This window comes from Geotrypetes seraphini, chromosome 3 (assembly GCF_902459505.1).
Source record: "Geotrypetes seraphini chromosome 3, aGeoSer1.1, whole genome shotgun sequence".
NCBI classification, from domain to species: domain Eukaryota; kingdom Metazoa; phylum Chordata; class Amphibia; order Gymnophiona; family Dermophiidae; genus Geotrypetes; species Geotrypetes seraphini.
This window is the reverse complement of record NC_047086.1, coordinates 182,559,836-182,577,648: the sequence shown is the minus strand read 5'-3', so window position 1 is coordinate 182,577,648 and position 17,813 is coordinate 182,559,836. Positions and strand designations below refer to the sequence as shown.

The following is a 17,813-nucleotide window of genomic DNA, read 5'->3' as shown; positions in this document are numbered from 1 at the left end:
CATGCCCAGCAGTCCGCTCCCGCAGCGGCCCCCTGGGTCAATGACCTGTAGTGATCTATTACTCTAAAGCATTTTGTACTGTATAGTAACCCTCTAATTGTACCCCTGGATCCCCTTTTCCTTCAGGAACTCGTCCAGTCCCTTTTTGAACCCCAAAGTCGTACTCTGCTCTACCACCTCCTCTGGAAGCGTATTCCAGGTATCCACCACCTATCTGAACCTATCTCCCTTCAATTTTTTTGAGTGCCCTCTAGTTTTTGTTGCCTCCGCCAGTCTGAAGAATCTGTCCCTCTCTACCTTCACTATACCCTTCATGATCTTATAAATTTCTATCATATCCCTTCTAAATCTCCGCTTTTCCAGGGAAAGGAGCCCCAGCTTCTCTAGCCTCTCAGCATATGAGAGGTTTTCCATGCACTTTATCATTTTTGTTGCTCTTCTCTGGACCCTCTCGAGTATCGCCATATCCTTCTTAAGGTACGGTGACCAGTACTGAACGCAGTACTCCAGATGTGGTCGCACCATCGCCCTATACAGCGGGAGGATAACTTCCTTGGTTCTGGTAGTGATACCTTTTTTGATAATGCCCAACATTCTGTTCGCCTTTTTTGAGGCCACTGCGCATTGTGCCACCGGTTTCATTGTTTTATCCACCAAAACCCCCAAGTCCTGGTGAAATCAGTTAGCTTAGTGGGGTTTAAGAAAGGCTTGGATAATTTCTTTGAAGAGATGGCTTGGGGAAATTCCATTCATATTCATAGGATAAGCAGCATAGAATCTGTTTTGCTACTTGGGTTCTAGCTAGGTACTTGGGACGTAAATTAGCCACTGTTGGAAACAGGATACTGGGCTTGATGGACCTTCAGTCTGTCCCATTATGGCAATATTTATGTTCTTAAGACTTATACCTGTTTCCATCAAGCATAAGTCTGGCGCCCAAAGTTAGTCGTGATCTGTGCGCTATGACAGTATCCTATAAAGGCTGGGTGCCCTTTAGAGAATGCTGGCTGAACGCCAGTATTTTCAGTGCCTAAATTTTGCTGCTATTTGTGGAGTTTTCCATCTTGGATGCTGTTTGGATGACAGAACAGAGAACTTTCCCTTGATGAAGCTAGATGCAAAAAGAGGGATTCCCCGTCAGGTTTTCAGATATGAAAGGTGAAAGCAATGGCAGTTTAATTACATAATAGTATGGCATTGAAAATGCTAAATTGTTTTGTTATAAAAAAAAAAAAAAATTAAGTCATATGCTTTTTTTTTTCCCAAATGTTCTACAATTGCTGTGGAAAAGCATTGAGAAAGTTATTAATTTCAAGTGGTAGAGGTTTTTTTTAAAACCAGTGATATAAGTTCTTGCTCTTAGATTTTTAATGCCATTTATGAGTAAGATTTTAAGGATTTTTTTCTCCACCTCTCGTAATTGTTTATTATAGCTCTGGGCTCTTCCTTTTCATATTTTAAAACAGGTTTTAGCTGGATTTCTATAACATTAGCATGTGGCCATTAATACAAAAATGTGAAATCTGCTGTTTTATAGCTGTGCGTGGACTTTGTGCACAGGAAAGACCCATGTAAGGTCATACTAAGGCCACATTTTTGCTAAGGCCATTTTTGCATTTTTGTAATACCTCTATATTACATTCATGGGGTTTGTAATACCTTTCATACTGCAGTGCATTCAATGCCTTTCCATAATGTGGCTAGTATTGATAATGCTGGCTTTTTTTGTAAAGACACTTAAGTCCAGTATAAACTAAATTGTAAAGACACTTAAGTCCAGTATAAACTAAATTTTATTGAATTTAACATTTATATTAATAATGGATTAATAAAATTTGCAAAAAGATAAAATGGCTAAACAATAATAAATAAAAAATAAAAAATAAAAAATTAATTTCAATGGACTGCCGATGATGAGGCACCACACAGCCTTCCCGGTGTAATACTAAATAAAATTACAACGGTGGAGTGGTGGGGCTGAGGCGTCCTTAATTCCTCACTCAAGTGATTCTAAGCCTTTTTGGGTCCAGTTGTCAAAAGACATTGATTTGCGTTTCCATAATGTGGGACATCTGTACTCATAACAAAATAAGAACTTTCAATCAATCAAGCAATTTGCCTGATCAATTGACCTCTTGCGCTGTAAATATCAAGAGGCAAGGAAACCTATTGCCAAAAGATGTTTTCTCCATTTATGATAAATATACAGTTAAAGTCTTAACATATAACATTTGTTTAAAGCAACAGCATACGGTAATTTCTACAAAAATGATTCAGAGGATAGATGAAATAAATACTGCTATGACAACCTTTATTTATCATTCTCATTATGTTTAATTTTCGCAGAGATCCCAATGTTTGAAAGCTGCTGAACCATGTCAGGATTCCACACAGGCACTACAGACCTCAAGTTTACAGGCCTTGTACATATCTGTGAGGGCCAGACAAACATTCTGAAGTCTGAGCTGAAGAATTCTAAACAGAGCCTGCCCCCAGATCTATTACAGATTTCCCAATTTGATATATTAGTCATGCAATTTGTACAACCACACAACAACTATACCAGAAAAGTAACATGCCCTCTGTGGTCTTCTGAAAAACAAACTCCCATCAGCCTAGCAACATTAGAAATAGATGTCCAAGCTTGGGGCAGGAAGAGGAGGGGAATATTTTTTTTATAAATCATGCCCACCCTATTTCAGTTGTATGAGGTGTCCAAAATGAACTTATGCAATAGGTAATCTTTACTTTGCCTCAGGTAAGTATTGTCTTACAAAGGCACTCAAAATATGTGACTTGCTGAGAGAAAAGGTACCAAAAGTGGAGTATGTGACTTATGAACAAGACAGAGGGATATCAACTGCATAATCCTGCAAGATTTCATCCTCAGGTATGGACTAATTGAAAGGCTTATTTCCAAAACCCTCCATCCAATGCAACTACGTAATACAGACTTAGTGGGTTTCGGAAATAAGCCATTCAATTATATCTTTAAAACTGAGAAACATCTATCATTAAAAAAGATTATTTGGTTTTTTTGGGTTTTTTTCAAAAAACATATTTGAAAAATACCAAACTTAAAAGATCTATATCTCTGTAATCCATAGGATGCAATGGATAACATTTTGACCATGTTTTGTATAGACTTGGTCAAATCAAATTTCTTACTAAGGGCTCCTTTTTACTAAGGTGCGCTAGCGTCTTTAGCGAACGCAGGATTTTAGCGCTCACAAACCCGCGCTACGCTTCTAGAACTAACGCCAGCTCAATACTGTGTACAATTCTGGAGGCCACACTACCGAAAAGATGTGCTGAGAGTTGAGTCGGTTCAACGAATGGCCACCAGGATGGTCTCGGGACTCAAGGATCTCTCATATGAGGAGAGACTGACTAATCCAGGGGTACAATTAGAGGGTTACTATACAAGACAAAATGCTCTTGAGTAATAGATTGGACGAGTTCCTAAAGGTTAAGGGAATCCAGGGGTACATTTAGAGGGTTACTATACAAGACAAAATGCTCTTGAGTAATAGATCACTACAGGTCATTGACCTGGGGGGCCGCCGCGGGAGCGGACTGCTGGGCATGATGGACCTATGGTCTGACTCGGCAGAGGCAATGCTTATGTGCTTATAAATTGCTGCTGTACTCTCTCGAAGAACGTAGGGAGAGGGAAGACATGATTGAGACGTTTAAATATATCACCGGTCATATCGAGGAGGAAGAGGATATTTTCTTTCTTAAAGGACCCTCGGCCACAAGAGGACATCCACTAAAAATCAGGGGCGGGAGATTTCATGGCGACATCAGGAAGTACTTCTTCACCGAAAGAGTGGTTGACCATTGGAATGAACTTCCAGTGCAGGTGATCAAGGCCAGCAGCGTGCCAGATTTTAAGAAAAAATGGGATGCACATGTGGGATCTCTAAGAGGGTAAATTGGGGGAGGACAATCAGAGTGGGTAGACTTGATGGGCTATGAGTTATCTAAGAGGGTAAAGTTAGGGGGGTGGGTCATTAGTGTGGGCAGACTTGATGGGCTATAGCCCTTTTCTGCCGTGATTTTCTATGTTTCTAATGCTGGCGTTAAGGTCTAGCGCACGCTATTCCGCGCGTTAAGGCCCTAACGTACCTTTGTAAAAGGAGCCCTATATGTAACAATTAAGACCTCGTCCTGCAGCTCACATACCACACTACATTAATCAGAGTTCCATGGATTTCCATGTGTTAATCTGACAGAAGTTGAACGTTGTATTATTTTTCTACTATTATTTCTTAGACTGTGCTCACCAACACTATGCATGTGTTTGCTCATCATATCTAAGGCAGAAAAGCAGCCTATAACATTAATTCTAATGTTTTAATTTTTACAAACAATAATTAAAAGAAAATTAAATCAGCTGGAGGTAATAACAGTTATAAAGAACCATGAAGCTGTCTATAAAATTAGATCAATAATGAAAAGTGGCAAAAATAATAGTTGCTTGACTCAAAAGTCAGATTGTGACGTCTAGATGTAAAACTTCAAAACCCAAACATTATCAGTGACGCCATTTTATGTTGTTCACTCCATCGAAGAAGGCAGTATAATGGCAAATTTCTGAGCCCAAGCTCACTGTAGTAGCTGCATTTTGGTGGCTTTCAGTTGGATGTTGCAAGATGTCCTGGTCCTGATGGCAGCGGCACATCGGCTGACATAGAAGAAGAGTTGGCTATGTCAGTCTGCAACTTTCCTATCTCTGAGGTCACAGGACGTTGTGGTGATCATTTATTCTTTGGTCATTTGATATTGACTATATTAGATGTTCTTGTCCGCATTCCTGTCTTGGTTTTGGTTCCCGCAGTGTGACGGAAGATGAGAGAGTTTCTTGAACATCAGCAGTTTCAGGGAGTTGGGGGGTTCACCCTCAGCATTTTACTGTGCCTAATTACTGGGACTGGGTTCCTCTGGTGTAGCAGTCTCTAGTGATCTTGGACAAAGCAGGTCATGCTTCTCGCTTGGGGAAAAAAAGACCATGCTACTTTAAGTTTGGCATCACTTTGAATCGATAAAATATTTTCTGCCAGTCATACATGGGCACAAATTATTCCTTGCCATCAATGGAGCCAGTAATCATTGCTTCCAGAAGGTTATTTGTTTACAGCACAGATTGCAATATCTTTAGGATTTGTGCATGGAGTGCGTCTGAACAGTTTCTTGAATACCTCAGCACTGTAGTCTAGTGAGAACTTCATCTGCCCCACAACCAGAAAATACAATGTGATTTTTGAATGTAGTCCACATAAAACATGCCAGCAAAGACAGGATATCATGTGTTTATTTTTGTTTTGTCCAAAACAGTTGGCATTCAGCATGGCTTCAGTTACTCCAAGGTTTGTACACGATGCAGGCAAATTTTATTGTGACAAATAAATCGTATCTAAAAACCTTTTACCAGGCGAGGGACCCAACACGGTCCGTGTTTCGGACAACCTTCATCAGGGGTCCATGGTGATAAAGGAAAAAAGAAAAATGTCACAAAAGAGAGCTGGAAAAATAACGTTTGATGAGACGCCGAAAGTCGCCAAAATACAGTAAATGTCCGCCAGAGTAAAAAATTTTTTGGTTTGTTTGCTCTGGTCTGTTTTTTCACTGCAGACGAGGTTGGACCCCTTGTTCTCTCTGGTTTTGTTGCTTTTCAGTTACTCCAAACCTGTAGTATTTGAAATAGCAGTACAGCATTGTATCACTTGGCTAGTTCTTTTTTTTCCCCATGACCGCATCCTCTGGGATGACAAACAAAATCATCTTTGACCATGCTTCACATGTGATTCCAAACAGTCTTATTTTGTAGGGTGTCTGACTTGGTCTGGGTCACGTGGTAACATGCACTTGCTGAAAGTAATTGAATGAATAATGTATAGACTGAATTACCCCAAAAGAATGACCAGGCTCTGGTGGGCCAATTGGGCCTGTGTGTAAACCGGTTTCAATTTAAGAAACATTTAAAAGCAAAGTTGTTTATTACTGCATTTCTGTGAATTGTTACCGGCATTTGAAGATAAGAAACTGTTTAACTATATCTGTTACTGTATTCTTGAGATTTATTAGCTGATATTTGAAGAGAAGAAATTGTTTAATTATGCAGATTTTAGTTTGTCTCTTATTTTATGTATGTTTTTATTGCTGTAAGCGGAATAAATAAAAAAGTTTTAAATAAATAAATCTGGTTGCTGATTCTTGCTGGGCCTGTTTTTCAGGGCTGCCTAAGTCCGGTTCTCGAGATCTACTGGCAGGCCAGGTTTTCTGGATATCCTCAATGAATATGCATGAGAGAGATTTGCCTGCACTGCCTTCTTGGTATGCAAATCTCTCTCATGCATATTCATTGTGGATATCCAGAAAACCTGGCCTGCCAGTAGATCTTGAGGACCGGACTTGGGCAACCCCGGTTTAATTGCTTCCTTGTAGTACCGACGCTCTTGATCAAAAAGGCTCAGATGTTCAAGAGAGTGCATCTTTTCTCGTCAGCTGTCTTCAGTTTTGAAAGAAAAACCAGTATCCGTTGAGGTTTCTGACTACAGATGCTTGGCAAGAACTCCCTCCACAGTTTAGTGAAAGAAGAATAAGGAAGATGATGCGCTTTTGTAACACTGGCGGCACACTTCTGATGAGCTGATGTGTACATGAATTCAGGCGGTATGAAAAAAAAGGGCCAAGCAACACAACAGCACTTTGAATGGCAAAGTTCTCAATAAACTTTACAGTCAACTCTCTGGTCTTGATTGATGTGAAACAAAGGAACAAGTGGGGAATGGGACTGTACACATCAGCCTTGGAAACAATAAGCTTTATTAATTGTAATCACAAACAAAAACTCAATACATGCATAAGTACTTGAATATAATGTCCTTTTTCTTTTTGACCGACACGGTCCGTGTTTCGGCCTCCAGGGTAAAGGCCTGCCTCGGGGGTAGGGGAGTCAATCCAGTAGATGGCATTGTGGCATTGGAATGAAAAAGCTCCAAACTCGTGTTGAGGTACACAAAAGATAGTAGAACACTGAGAAGCATAAACAATCGATGTGCTGGGCTGCGCGGGCATAGTAAAATTAAATCAGCTTGCCTTGATTGGATGTGTGCATGCTTCTGATGTCTTCTGTACTTTGCCATTCCATTTGATTTTAAGACTGTTTGATTTATATATTCGATTTTCTATATCATTCTCCTAGGGGAGCTCAGAACAGTTTACATGAATTTATTCAGGTACTCAAGCATTTCTCCCTGTCTGTCCCAGTGGGCTCACAATCTATCTAATGTACCTAGGGCAATGGAGGGATTAAGTGACTTGCCCAGGGTCACAAGAAGCAGCATGGGTTTGAACCCGCAACCTCAGGGTGCTGTAACTTTAACTATTGCGCCACACTCTCCCCTTGATTTTTCAATACACCTTATCAGCATGAAGAAAGAGGAAAAACGTTTTACCAACTGGCTTCCCCTGGAAATAGAAATGTTCATGATTTTTCTGCCTAGAAGTCTTTTTTGATTTTTAATCTTAGCTATTTTAGACCCAACTGGAAGACAGTAGTTCACGTTACTTAATAGGCTGACATGCAGGAAGTTGATGTGTTCTGCTTCACTATAATGATTCAGATCAGCAGTATTCATACGGTTCATCATCTTTTTAGATAGGCAGGGGTCAGCTTGTTGTATTGCATAGATAATATTTTATGATTCTTTGCTTTGTACAACTTGTCTGTATCTTGCCTTGTTAACATTTATATTTTATTAAAATCAATAAAAATCTTTGAACTGAAAAAAAGCAGTATTCATAGGGTGCCTCGTGACTCCTGTTCTTTGCAAATTTCCCTGTGCATTTAAATCTACAACAGCTTTCAGAAAGAAATCTCTCTTAGCTTCTATCTGGTTTAGGGCTTCTGATCTGCTTCTAGTTGTCAGCACAGCCAGTACTGAAGACGTCATGCTCTGCTATTGTTTTTCTCATTTCCTGCCCAGCCTGAACCAGAAGGATGTCGATCACTGCTTTAACTTGGAAGCTCTTCTTAGCTGCCATCGTCAAATCCACCGTCATCAATGTTGTCGTCATGTTCACTCAAAGCTTCTCCATTGCAGAAGTAATCCACCAGAACATCATGAAAATCATCAGTGATATCCAAGCTGACTGCATTTAGTCATCATGCAATATCTTCATGTTTAAGCATTTTCACTGGTGTATCTACATAGAAAACAAAAATTTTAGTGCATTACACAACGATAAAACTTTTTCTAATTCTATAGTAAGATAAAACTTGCCAGTGACTTGGGGTAATTTTATATAACAATGCAATTGTGTAAGAATTGCTAGACCTATTAAATTATTTTAATTGTTCTTGAAGTAAAATATATAAATTAATCAAATTCCCGTTACATCACAAATTTAAAATTTTGTTGTGGATAGCAATTATATTCTCTTTGTTTAAACATACCTAAAAGAAAAGCACAATGAATGAATGAATTGCTTACCTTTCATCTCAAGAGAAAAAGGTACATAAAGTGGACACAGTGTGACAGGATCTCAAAATAACGCAAAAGTAATACTTTCAGTGACGTCTCAACGGAAACACCTATAACTTAACATTAAACAAGTTAGATTTAATTTCCTCAGCCTTTCTAAACTGAGTATATAGCATTTAAAAATAATTTGAAAAGGGAAATGAACACAACTATGCAAAACACTATTACTAACACACGTTGAGGGGCATAATCGAAAGGAACGTCTAAGTCCCTTTTCATCCAAGTCACAAGTTGTCCAAAGTAAAAAATAGCTTAGGACACATTTTCGAAAAATATGTCCACATTTTTTTTCATTTTGAAAATCGTCTAATCATACGTCCTGCTGATCTGATTGTCCAAGTCACTAAATTGTCCATCTTTATACCACATTTTCATCTAATTTTTCGTCCAAGTCAAAAATGCCTAGAACAAGCCCTGTTGAACGAGGGAGGGGTCTACAAAGTGATGGACTGAACACCCAGAAATGGCACCTAAATAGTGGGGTATCTTACAGGACACTGCTGTGAACTTCACAAAAAGGGTGCCATGTCATCATCTCATGAGCCCCCCAAACCACCTCCAGAATCCCCCAGACCCACTTATCTACAACCCCAATAGCACTTATGGCTGCAGGAGCCACTTATATGCCAGTACAAAAGGGTTTTGGGGATGTTTGCTGTGCTTATCTGGTGACTTTAGGTGGGTTTTTGTGACTTAGACCATGTTTTAAATGGTTTAAGTCAGAACGTCCAAGTTCCGTCGATCCTGTGCTATATAACTTTCTGTTATACATGCAGTACGACTAAGTCAAAGCCGGCCCACGTCCCACCCTCGACACTCCTCCTGAAATGCCCCGTTAATTATGGTCATTCAGCGGCACTATGACGGCCTAGATCGTTTAGAAATACATCCAAAACCCGTTTTTATTATCGGCACTTGGATGTATTTTGACAATGTTTGTCCAAGTGCCGACTTAGGCTGGTTTTTGAACGTTTTTCTCTTTCGATTATGAGCCCCATAGCTTCTAGTAAAAAAACCAAACCAAGCCATGGAACTTATATAAGAATTAGATGGTCAAAAGGTAAGTAAGACTGATAGTTGAATCCTACACTCAAAACACAGGTCTCAGAAATCACATACTCCACTTTAGGTACCTTTTAGGCACTTGCAGTTTTTAGGATGAACATGAAAAACATCAAAGTTGTACTAGGGACCTGGATTGGCCACCATGAGAATGGGCTACTGGGCTTGATGGACCATTGTACTGACGTAGTAAGGCTATTCTTATGTTCTTAAGAATAGCATTGTCCCATTCTACTGACCCTATACTACATAAAAAGTTTTAAAATAATAGCTGTTCAAATGTATCCCTCCAAACTTTTATAATCTTTATCTCTGTTATTTGTAACCTCACGTTTGGTACCTTTTTGCTCAGCAGGTCATATATACCTCCAATCAAAAAATACCTCATTTGAGTTAGAGTCTAAGAAATAAACATCAAAGTGCTGGTGACACTTATAGCAAATGCATACAATCTATCTTTATCTAAACATTCATTAAGCCAGACACAAGTGCATGAAGAGATGTGGAAAGTCATCCAAAGTCTTTAAAATAAGATGTAACACTATTATGTTGACCAATAATTGCACCAATATTTAAATAATTGCATAATTGCTTCGTGCGGGGTTATACATTTACAGTGCGTTAAAACTAATTTTGTGGTTTAGTATACCAATATTTTGTGAATTAGTATACCTACCAATATCTTTTGAGGTAAATTTTCGTTTTTGTTTTAACACTGGCTGCGATGCTTCCACTGATCCTGGAGGGAAAGTAATTTCTCGTCTGGTTGATGGTTGCTGGGTTGGATGTCCTGTCATCTGGGATGCTGGAGCAGTGGGTATAATTTTTGGCATCTTCATGGAAGGTAGGAAAGGAGACTTACTTGGCGATAAGCGGCTCTCTAGAGAGCGCTGGAAAGAAGCAGGACTTGGAGCTCTGGAGATGTGGTTTGGCATGGATGGTGGTGTCTGATAGGATGACTGGGGAGGTCTAGTTACAGGTTGCATGGAGGCTGAGGATGACATGTAAGAAGGCTGACGCTGGTTAACATGAGAATTCCATTGGCCCTCATGGTTCATCCTCTGCTCTGGTGCCAACATATCATCACTACGATTCAACGTTTGATAGGTAGGAGTTTGTGAAGGACCACTTGGGCCTTGCCTATTTGGATATGGGTAAGACATATCATTTCTTGCTGGCCACATATTCTGTTGAGGACCTTCACTAGTAGAAGACTGCATGGGCCCAGCCATCATCTGGGGTGGAATTCCATGTTGCTGCATCTGTCCTGGCCCTTGCATTCTCTCTCGGTTGTAGTGATAAGGATATTGTCCTTGCACTGGCCTCCTGTCTGGTCCAGTGTATGTGTTGCCATACTGGTTATACAGTTCCTGCTGCTGATTGCCATATTGCATGTTATACATGTCCCCTTCATGACGTTTGGCTGGAGGGCCATACATTCCATCCATATGACGTTTGTAATTCTGAAATTGAAAATTATTATTGCTAAAATTAGCAACTTGGTCCTACTGAATTCCTTATCTTATTTTTATTCTATCCCAATTTTCATTACTGTAACTCAATGACTAGACATCCGATAAAATGTCTGAAATGTCATTGACGAAACAGAGCAATTTTTGATAGAAAGCACCAATTCACAATCTTATTTTTCTGAAGAAATCCAGTCACCCGAGACTATTGTGTCTTACTGAACTGCTTATACACCTTTACAAAAATCAGTAAGTTCTTGATTAAAGAACATGCAGACTAGTTAAACTGTTTTGTTACAATCTCTTACTTGTTGCTGAGGGTACATTCCAGATTGGTGTCCTCCATAGGGGGGCTGACCTGAGGGGGGACCTTGTCCAGGATATTGTTGCCCATAAGGCTCATGCCTGAGACATAAAAAAAGATATTTTACAGTATCGATCACTCAATTCAATGCAGCAAAGAGTATTCAATTTTACTCTCCTACTTCCTGGCACATAAACTCTTCTGTGCTGGATGCACGGCATTGTATAAAATGGACAGAAAATGGGTATATGGGTGTTTTTAGAATGACATTTTGCACTGTATGCATACATAGATATAATCATTCTGAATACTCCAAAAAAAGGAACCTTTGTATTTTTCTCTAGTTCTCTTCCTTAATGGCAAGCTGGCAGGCCAACATTCCCTAGATGGTTAGAAAGGTGCAAAAGATGCCTCTTCCAATCTGACTTGTTTAGTTTTACAGTGGGTGTATTGATGTTCTAGTGCTCACTGTAGTGTGTAAGATGCCGCCTTTTCCTAGGTACACTCTTGTTGTGTGAGTTGTGGAAAATTACTAAAAATCAAGTTTTTCAATCAGAGGAGGGAGGTGCTATAAAATGATCGGCCTCAGATGTCACATATGCTAGGTAGGCCACTGGGTGGAATAATGGTTGCAGAATCCTGTTTGACATGAGTGAAGCCAGTTTGTTTTGGCGAGGAAGTAAGTAAGTTGTGAGGCTACAACATTCTCAACAAGCTTAGAGATAAATGGAAGTTGTGAGATAGGATGATAGTTGTTGGGGTTTGAGGCATCAACATTAGTACCCTTTAGATGGGGGTAGACAATATCAAGCTTTCAGGTTGAGAAAACATACTGATTGAGAGACTAGTAGAGACCATACCATGAAGTAAAATATGAATGAGAGACTTGTTTTGGAAGATAATCTAGAAAAGGGTCAGAAGGGGGAGGGATCTCCATTTTGGATGGTATTTGGAAAGCTGTGAGGGTACTGCATGAGTAGGGAGTGGCATTCCTCTTAGAAATGGGTATAGAAGGCTGCTGATGAGTTATTTTATCATGTTGCGCTATTTTAGCATAGATTCTCATTATATAAAATAGCAGAGTTTTTGTAAAATGACCCATTTTAATGGTAGTCTAATTTGATAACTAAACCCCCTAGGAATACTGTTTACAGAATAGCGCCTAGCACTTAGACATGTAACTGCCAATTATTGGTGTCAAACAGTCACATAAGCACTACTATTCTATACACAAGGCACCAACTTACAGAATTGCTTTTTGGGGCAATTTTCAAAGTGATTTCTAAATGTAAAGATCTTCTTGTGGAAATCCCTCTTACATTCTGTAGGGAAAAGTGATGGAACATATTGTTTAACCTACAATCTCTGCACTTGTAAAATACATGGGTTAAAAAAGAAACCATGTGGCATTACCAATCAAGGAATTTCCCTTTGAAAATCAGCTTTGAAGAACTACCAGCTCACCGAAAATTGCCTTAATGATTTCTGACAGACATTTAAGGGCTACTGACCAGGAACGCCAAATCTAGATCTTTGCTACTCTCTATGTAGAGCTGATATAATATGCAAGTGCACAAAACAGTCTTTACCTTTGCTGAGCAGGGTAACGAGTGGGTGAGTACATGCTGGGGTCACTATTAGATGGCACCATGTTACTTTGAACAGGTGGTGCCATATTGCCTTCAGGACCCATGCTATGTTCCGACCTAAAAGGATGCAAGGGCAAAATCATACTTTAAAAACATACACACTCAGTTTATATTTTACTCTGATTTCTGAAAAACAGAATCAAGTTCTCACATTGTGAGCTTATTTCTGGTATAAAATGGCCTTCAAGTAAAATTGTGACATAGACTCAAATTCTCCTTAAATGGATATGGACATTCTCCTGACATGGACTTTATTCTCCTTATATATACTCTTTATAAGAAATTGTAGTTCTTCCCATTTTTTCCCATTGTTCTCCGGTCATAAGATAAATAGTCTGTGTATGTCTAATAATTTATATTGTTTGTTTCCCAGCTATTTTAAATTAATTTTTTTAACTTTATCTTTATTGAATTTTCAAAATATACACAAGATAACCTTGTTCAAGAAAATCAGCTGTAAAGTACAAAATTAAATCAGTTCTCAAAGAAAACAAATTAAACCTTCTTAGACCACAATCCTTAGAGAGTTCCTGGAAAATGTGAAAAAAACAATATTTCTAGTAATAACTTGATATATAAAGAATAGGCTTAGCAGTAAGGGTCCCTGTACAACTTAACACTAGAAGTAGACAACTTCTTCATATCAAGGAATGCGCACAAGTGTTCAGGTAAAAGAAATACATATTTCACTGCAAGGTACTTAACTAAACATTTACATGGGTAGGCTAATAAAAAAGTTGCCCCCAGCGTCACTGTCTCAGCTCTCATTGCCAAGAAAAGTTTACGTCTCTCTTGTGTTTGTCTTGCGACGTCTGGGTATATCCAGACTCTTTTCCCCAAAAATGGTACTGGAGAATTTCGAAAATATCATCTCAGAAGTGAATTAGCGTCTTGCTCAAACACAAAAGAAACCAATAAGGTGGCTCGCTCTGTGGAGTCTGTAAGAGATGATTCAAGCATATCTGTAAGATTTAATTGCTCCACAGCTGGTCCATCGGGAGTGGCTCCTGACCTTTTTTTGTAGGAATATAATATATACGATTAACCGGAGGAATTAAGTCAGATGAGTACTTCAATACTTCAACAAAATATTTTCTTAACATCTCTATAGGTGACACTCCAATAGAACGAGGAAAGTTGAGAATCCGCACATTTAATCTTCTATTATAATTCTCCAATTGTTCTATTTTCCTATTCAAATTAAGTTTATCTTTTACCAGTTCTGAAGATAGAGTCTGTAAATCAGAAACTTTAGCCTTAACCTGAGATACTTCCATATTGAATTGGTCTATAGTACCTTGTAGTTTCTCTCCCAAGGTATTAACTGTACTCACGAGCGCTGCAATTTCTTTAGAAGAGCTGGAAACTGTTATGTTGATCTTCATGAGAGCCTCGGGTTTTCTTAATTGGGGAGAAATCTCCATAGTTTCTCCTACCTCCAGCTTTTTCCTCGTGGCTGCAGCCCCTGCTGCCGGGGTCTCTCTCAAGATTGCCATATCGGAGGTCAAATCTGGGTCAACCGTGTTAGGCGCTGGGATCAGCGGTGGAACTGACATCGTAGGGGAGAGAGAAACCTCCCAGTCCAAAGCCCCAGCATCTCTTCCAGCCGGGGAACCGCCAGACTCTGCTCCAATGAAAGGGGAACCTGCCCCGACGAACTCCAGCATGGAGTGAAGTTCGTGCCACAGGGGGATCGGCTCAGATTACTCCCTTTCTCTTTGAATGTGGCATACTCGCCACGAGTAAGGCAAAAAAATCAATGAAGTTCCGCTCCTGCAGGTCGAATTCAGAGGTGCCAAGGGTAAGCTGCCTCCATCTTGGAACCTCCTCCTTGTCTGTTCTATTTTAAATTATTATGTACAACACTTTGTACTTTTGTATAAGCATTTAATAAAAAATCTAAATAAAGTATGAAACTATGACAATGACTACACCACAATCTGTTTAGACTGGGGATGTGCAACCTTTACACCCAGAGAGCCACAAGAATATCCGTACAACTCCTAGAGTGGTGCAACATTACATAATGTTGGAACTGGAAAAGCACATAGATTCATACATCTTGTGACAAATAAATAAAATCTAAAAAAGGGTAACAAACTGCTATAGTGGTTATTTTCAAAGTATTTGCAAAAATACATTATTTAAAATTCCCAAAATTTAATGTTTTCTACATATACGTCCCATGGCCTCAGGGCCTGCATTTGGTCTGTGGACTACAGGTTGCTTGCCCCTGGTCTAGATGTTAAGTCTTTCAGTCTTGTATGGTCCTCCTGCAAGTCTTCATAATTGACTTATCATCTAACAGCTTTGAAAAACTTGTTAGACTACCAGAACATTGTGAGCAATTGCAGAAGGATATTATAAGACTCGACTTGACTTTAGGCTTGGTTTTTCCCAACTAGAGTTCACAGCGGGGTAACATTTTGAGAAAACCAATTACAATCAACCAGAAAACTACAATAACAATCAATAATATCACAAACTAAAAATGTATAGCTTTCATGGATTATCATCAGATAATGAGTATCTCTTTAAAAAATAAGATTTTAACAACTTTCCAGAAAGAAAGCTATGAGACCATAGACTTACTATTTATCGGTAGCACATTACAAATCTTTACAGCTTGATAATAAATCAAATGTTCATTGTGGGATTGGGCATCTAAATGGCAGATTAAATTTAGGGCTCCTTTTATCAAGCCACGCTAGCGGGGTTAACACGCGCGACGTTTCATCACGCGTTAACCCCCACGCTGGTCTAAAAACTATCGCCTGCTCAAGGGAGGTGGTAGCGGCTAGCGTGGCCGGCGGTATTAGCGCGCGATATTACTGCGTTAAACCGCTAGTGCAGCTTGATAAAAGGAGCCCTTAAAATTGACAAGTGAACATGTTCAACATTTGAGAAACTCACCTCCTATCATAGCCAGGCCCATAAGAGAATGGCTGTCGCTGGCCCATGCCCATATTAGATATGGTTCCTGAGGAAGCCTGGTTGTACATATCCTGCATGCCACTGTTGGGCACTTGTCCAAGGGGCATTAGGTTGTCATTATTGCCAGTTGCTAAATTAAAAAACAAAACAAAATGGAAATTAGACATTTTTTAGTTCACTATGAGATGACAAATGATTATAAAACCAATTTCTTTTCAAATAATAATCGGTACTTAAACCTTGCAACTAGAATTATTATGCCCACCAAAGGGCTGAGTATCTGCTTCTGTAATATCCATGAGATTTAAAAGCAGTTAAGATGGGCTGATCTATGGCTCAAGTCATAGTTCTGCTGTGCAGACAACTTGAGTCCCAGATTAGGGTTGCCCCCTAAGGAGGAAGACCTTTGTGTTGTTTTCTTTCTTTATTACTGTACTAGTATTTTAGCCCGTTACATTAACGGGTGCTAGCTGTCTGTCTTTCTTCCCCCCCACTTCCCTGTGCAACAGCCACAGCAGCATTCCCTCCCCCTCCATGTCCCTGTGCAGCAGCATTTCCCCCACCCTACTTCCCTGTACAGCAGCATTTCGAACCCCCCTCCACTTCCCTGTGCAGAAGCCACAGCAGCAGCATTCCCTCCCCCCACACCACTTCCCTGTGCAGTAGTAGCATTTGCCTTACCCCCCCTTCCCTTCCCGCGGTCCCGACAAATCTGCCGATTCCAGCAGCGTATGCAGCACTCTACACACACTGCTTCGGGGCCTTCTACTGCCCTGATTTACTCTGGCACGTCCCTGATGACATCATCAGAGATGCGGCAGAGCAAATCAGGGCAGTAGAAGGCCCCAGATCAGCGTGTGTAAAGTGCTGCACATGCTGCTGGAGTCGGGACCGCGAAGAACGTAGCGGCTGGAGTGGTTTTTCGGCGCTTCCCTTCCCGCCCTGCGAGGTGTCGCCGCAACTCCTCTCGATCCCGACCAGTGTCAGAAGCCTTCTCTGACGCTGGTGCGGCTGGTGAGAGGAGCCGAAAATTGTGGAGTGTCCAGCGCTGGCGGACAGTCCTGTCGGCAGTGTAGGTAGGTGCTGGGAAGAAGGTTGGGGACTCGCGCATGCGCACTCCTGCAGCCACAGACCTACAGATCATGGAAGCACGCAGTTAAGAGTGTGCAAGCGCGGCTAGGGTTTTATTATATAGATGAAGTAACCCAGAGAAGAAAAACAGGAAAAGGATGGGGGGTGGGAGGAACAGGGATGGTTAACAGTTGAGTAGCCTTTGACTTTTGAGAAAGACTGACCAGACAATAAGATGAAAATGGTAAGGGGTTTGAGCCAAGGATACAAGGAGATACAGGAAGAGCAGAATATGTATACTGTGGAGGAGAGGAGGGACAGGGGAGATATGATGCAGATGTTTAAATATTTGAAAGGTATTAATATAGGACCAAATCTTCTCCAGAGAAAGGAAATTGGTAAAACTAGAGGACATAATTTTAGATTGTTAGGAAGTTCTCTTTTTCACAGAGAGGGTGGTGGATGCCTGGAATGCCCTCCTGAGGGAGGTGGTGGAGAGGAAACTGGTTATGGAATTCAAAACAGTGTGGGATGAAGATAGAGGATCTCTAACTAGAATCTGAATGGGCAAACTTTCACAGTCTGAATCCTACCAAGGAGATAGGTTGGATAGACTGGAGTAAGCTTAAACAGTTTTGGGCATTCACCTGCCCTTTTAATAAACCACAATAGTGGTTATTAGTGCAGGGAGCCCTGCTGAATGCTCCGCGCCACTCTCAATACTCATACGAACTCTATGAGTGTTGGGAGCAGCACAGAGCAGTCAGCGTGG

The 17,813-nt window shown here is 40.3% G+C and overlaps 1 protein-coding gene across 3 annotated transcripts in view; it reads right to left on the bottom strand.

Annotated features, from left to right (window-relative positions):
- The window catches only part of ARID1B (AT-rich interaction domain 1B), a 938,949-nt gene that overhangs the window by 17,390 nt on the left and 903,746 nt on the right, over window positions 1-17,813 (bottom strand). For all 3 annotated transcript variants that reach the window (XM_033937003.1, XM_033937004.1, XM_033937005.1), the window contains 4 exons: window positions 15,950-16,100; window positions 12,977-13,093; window positions 11,392-11,488; window positions 10,291-11,077 (listed from right to left, as the gene is read on the bottom strand). In XM_033937003.1, the coding sequence (XP_033792894.1) occupies window positions 10,291-11,077; window positions 11,392-11,488; window positions 12,977-13,093; window positions 15,950-16,100 (1,152 nt within the window). The remainder of the gene's footprint in view (window positions 1-10,290; window positions 11,078-11,391; window positions 11,489-12,976; window positions 13,094-15,949; window positions 16,101-17,813) is intronic.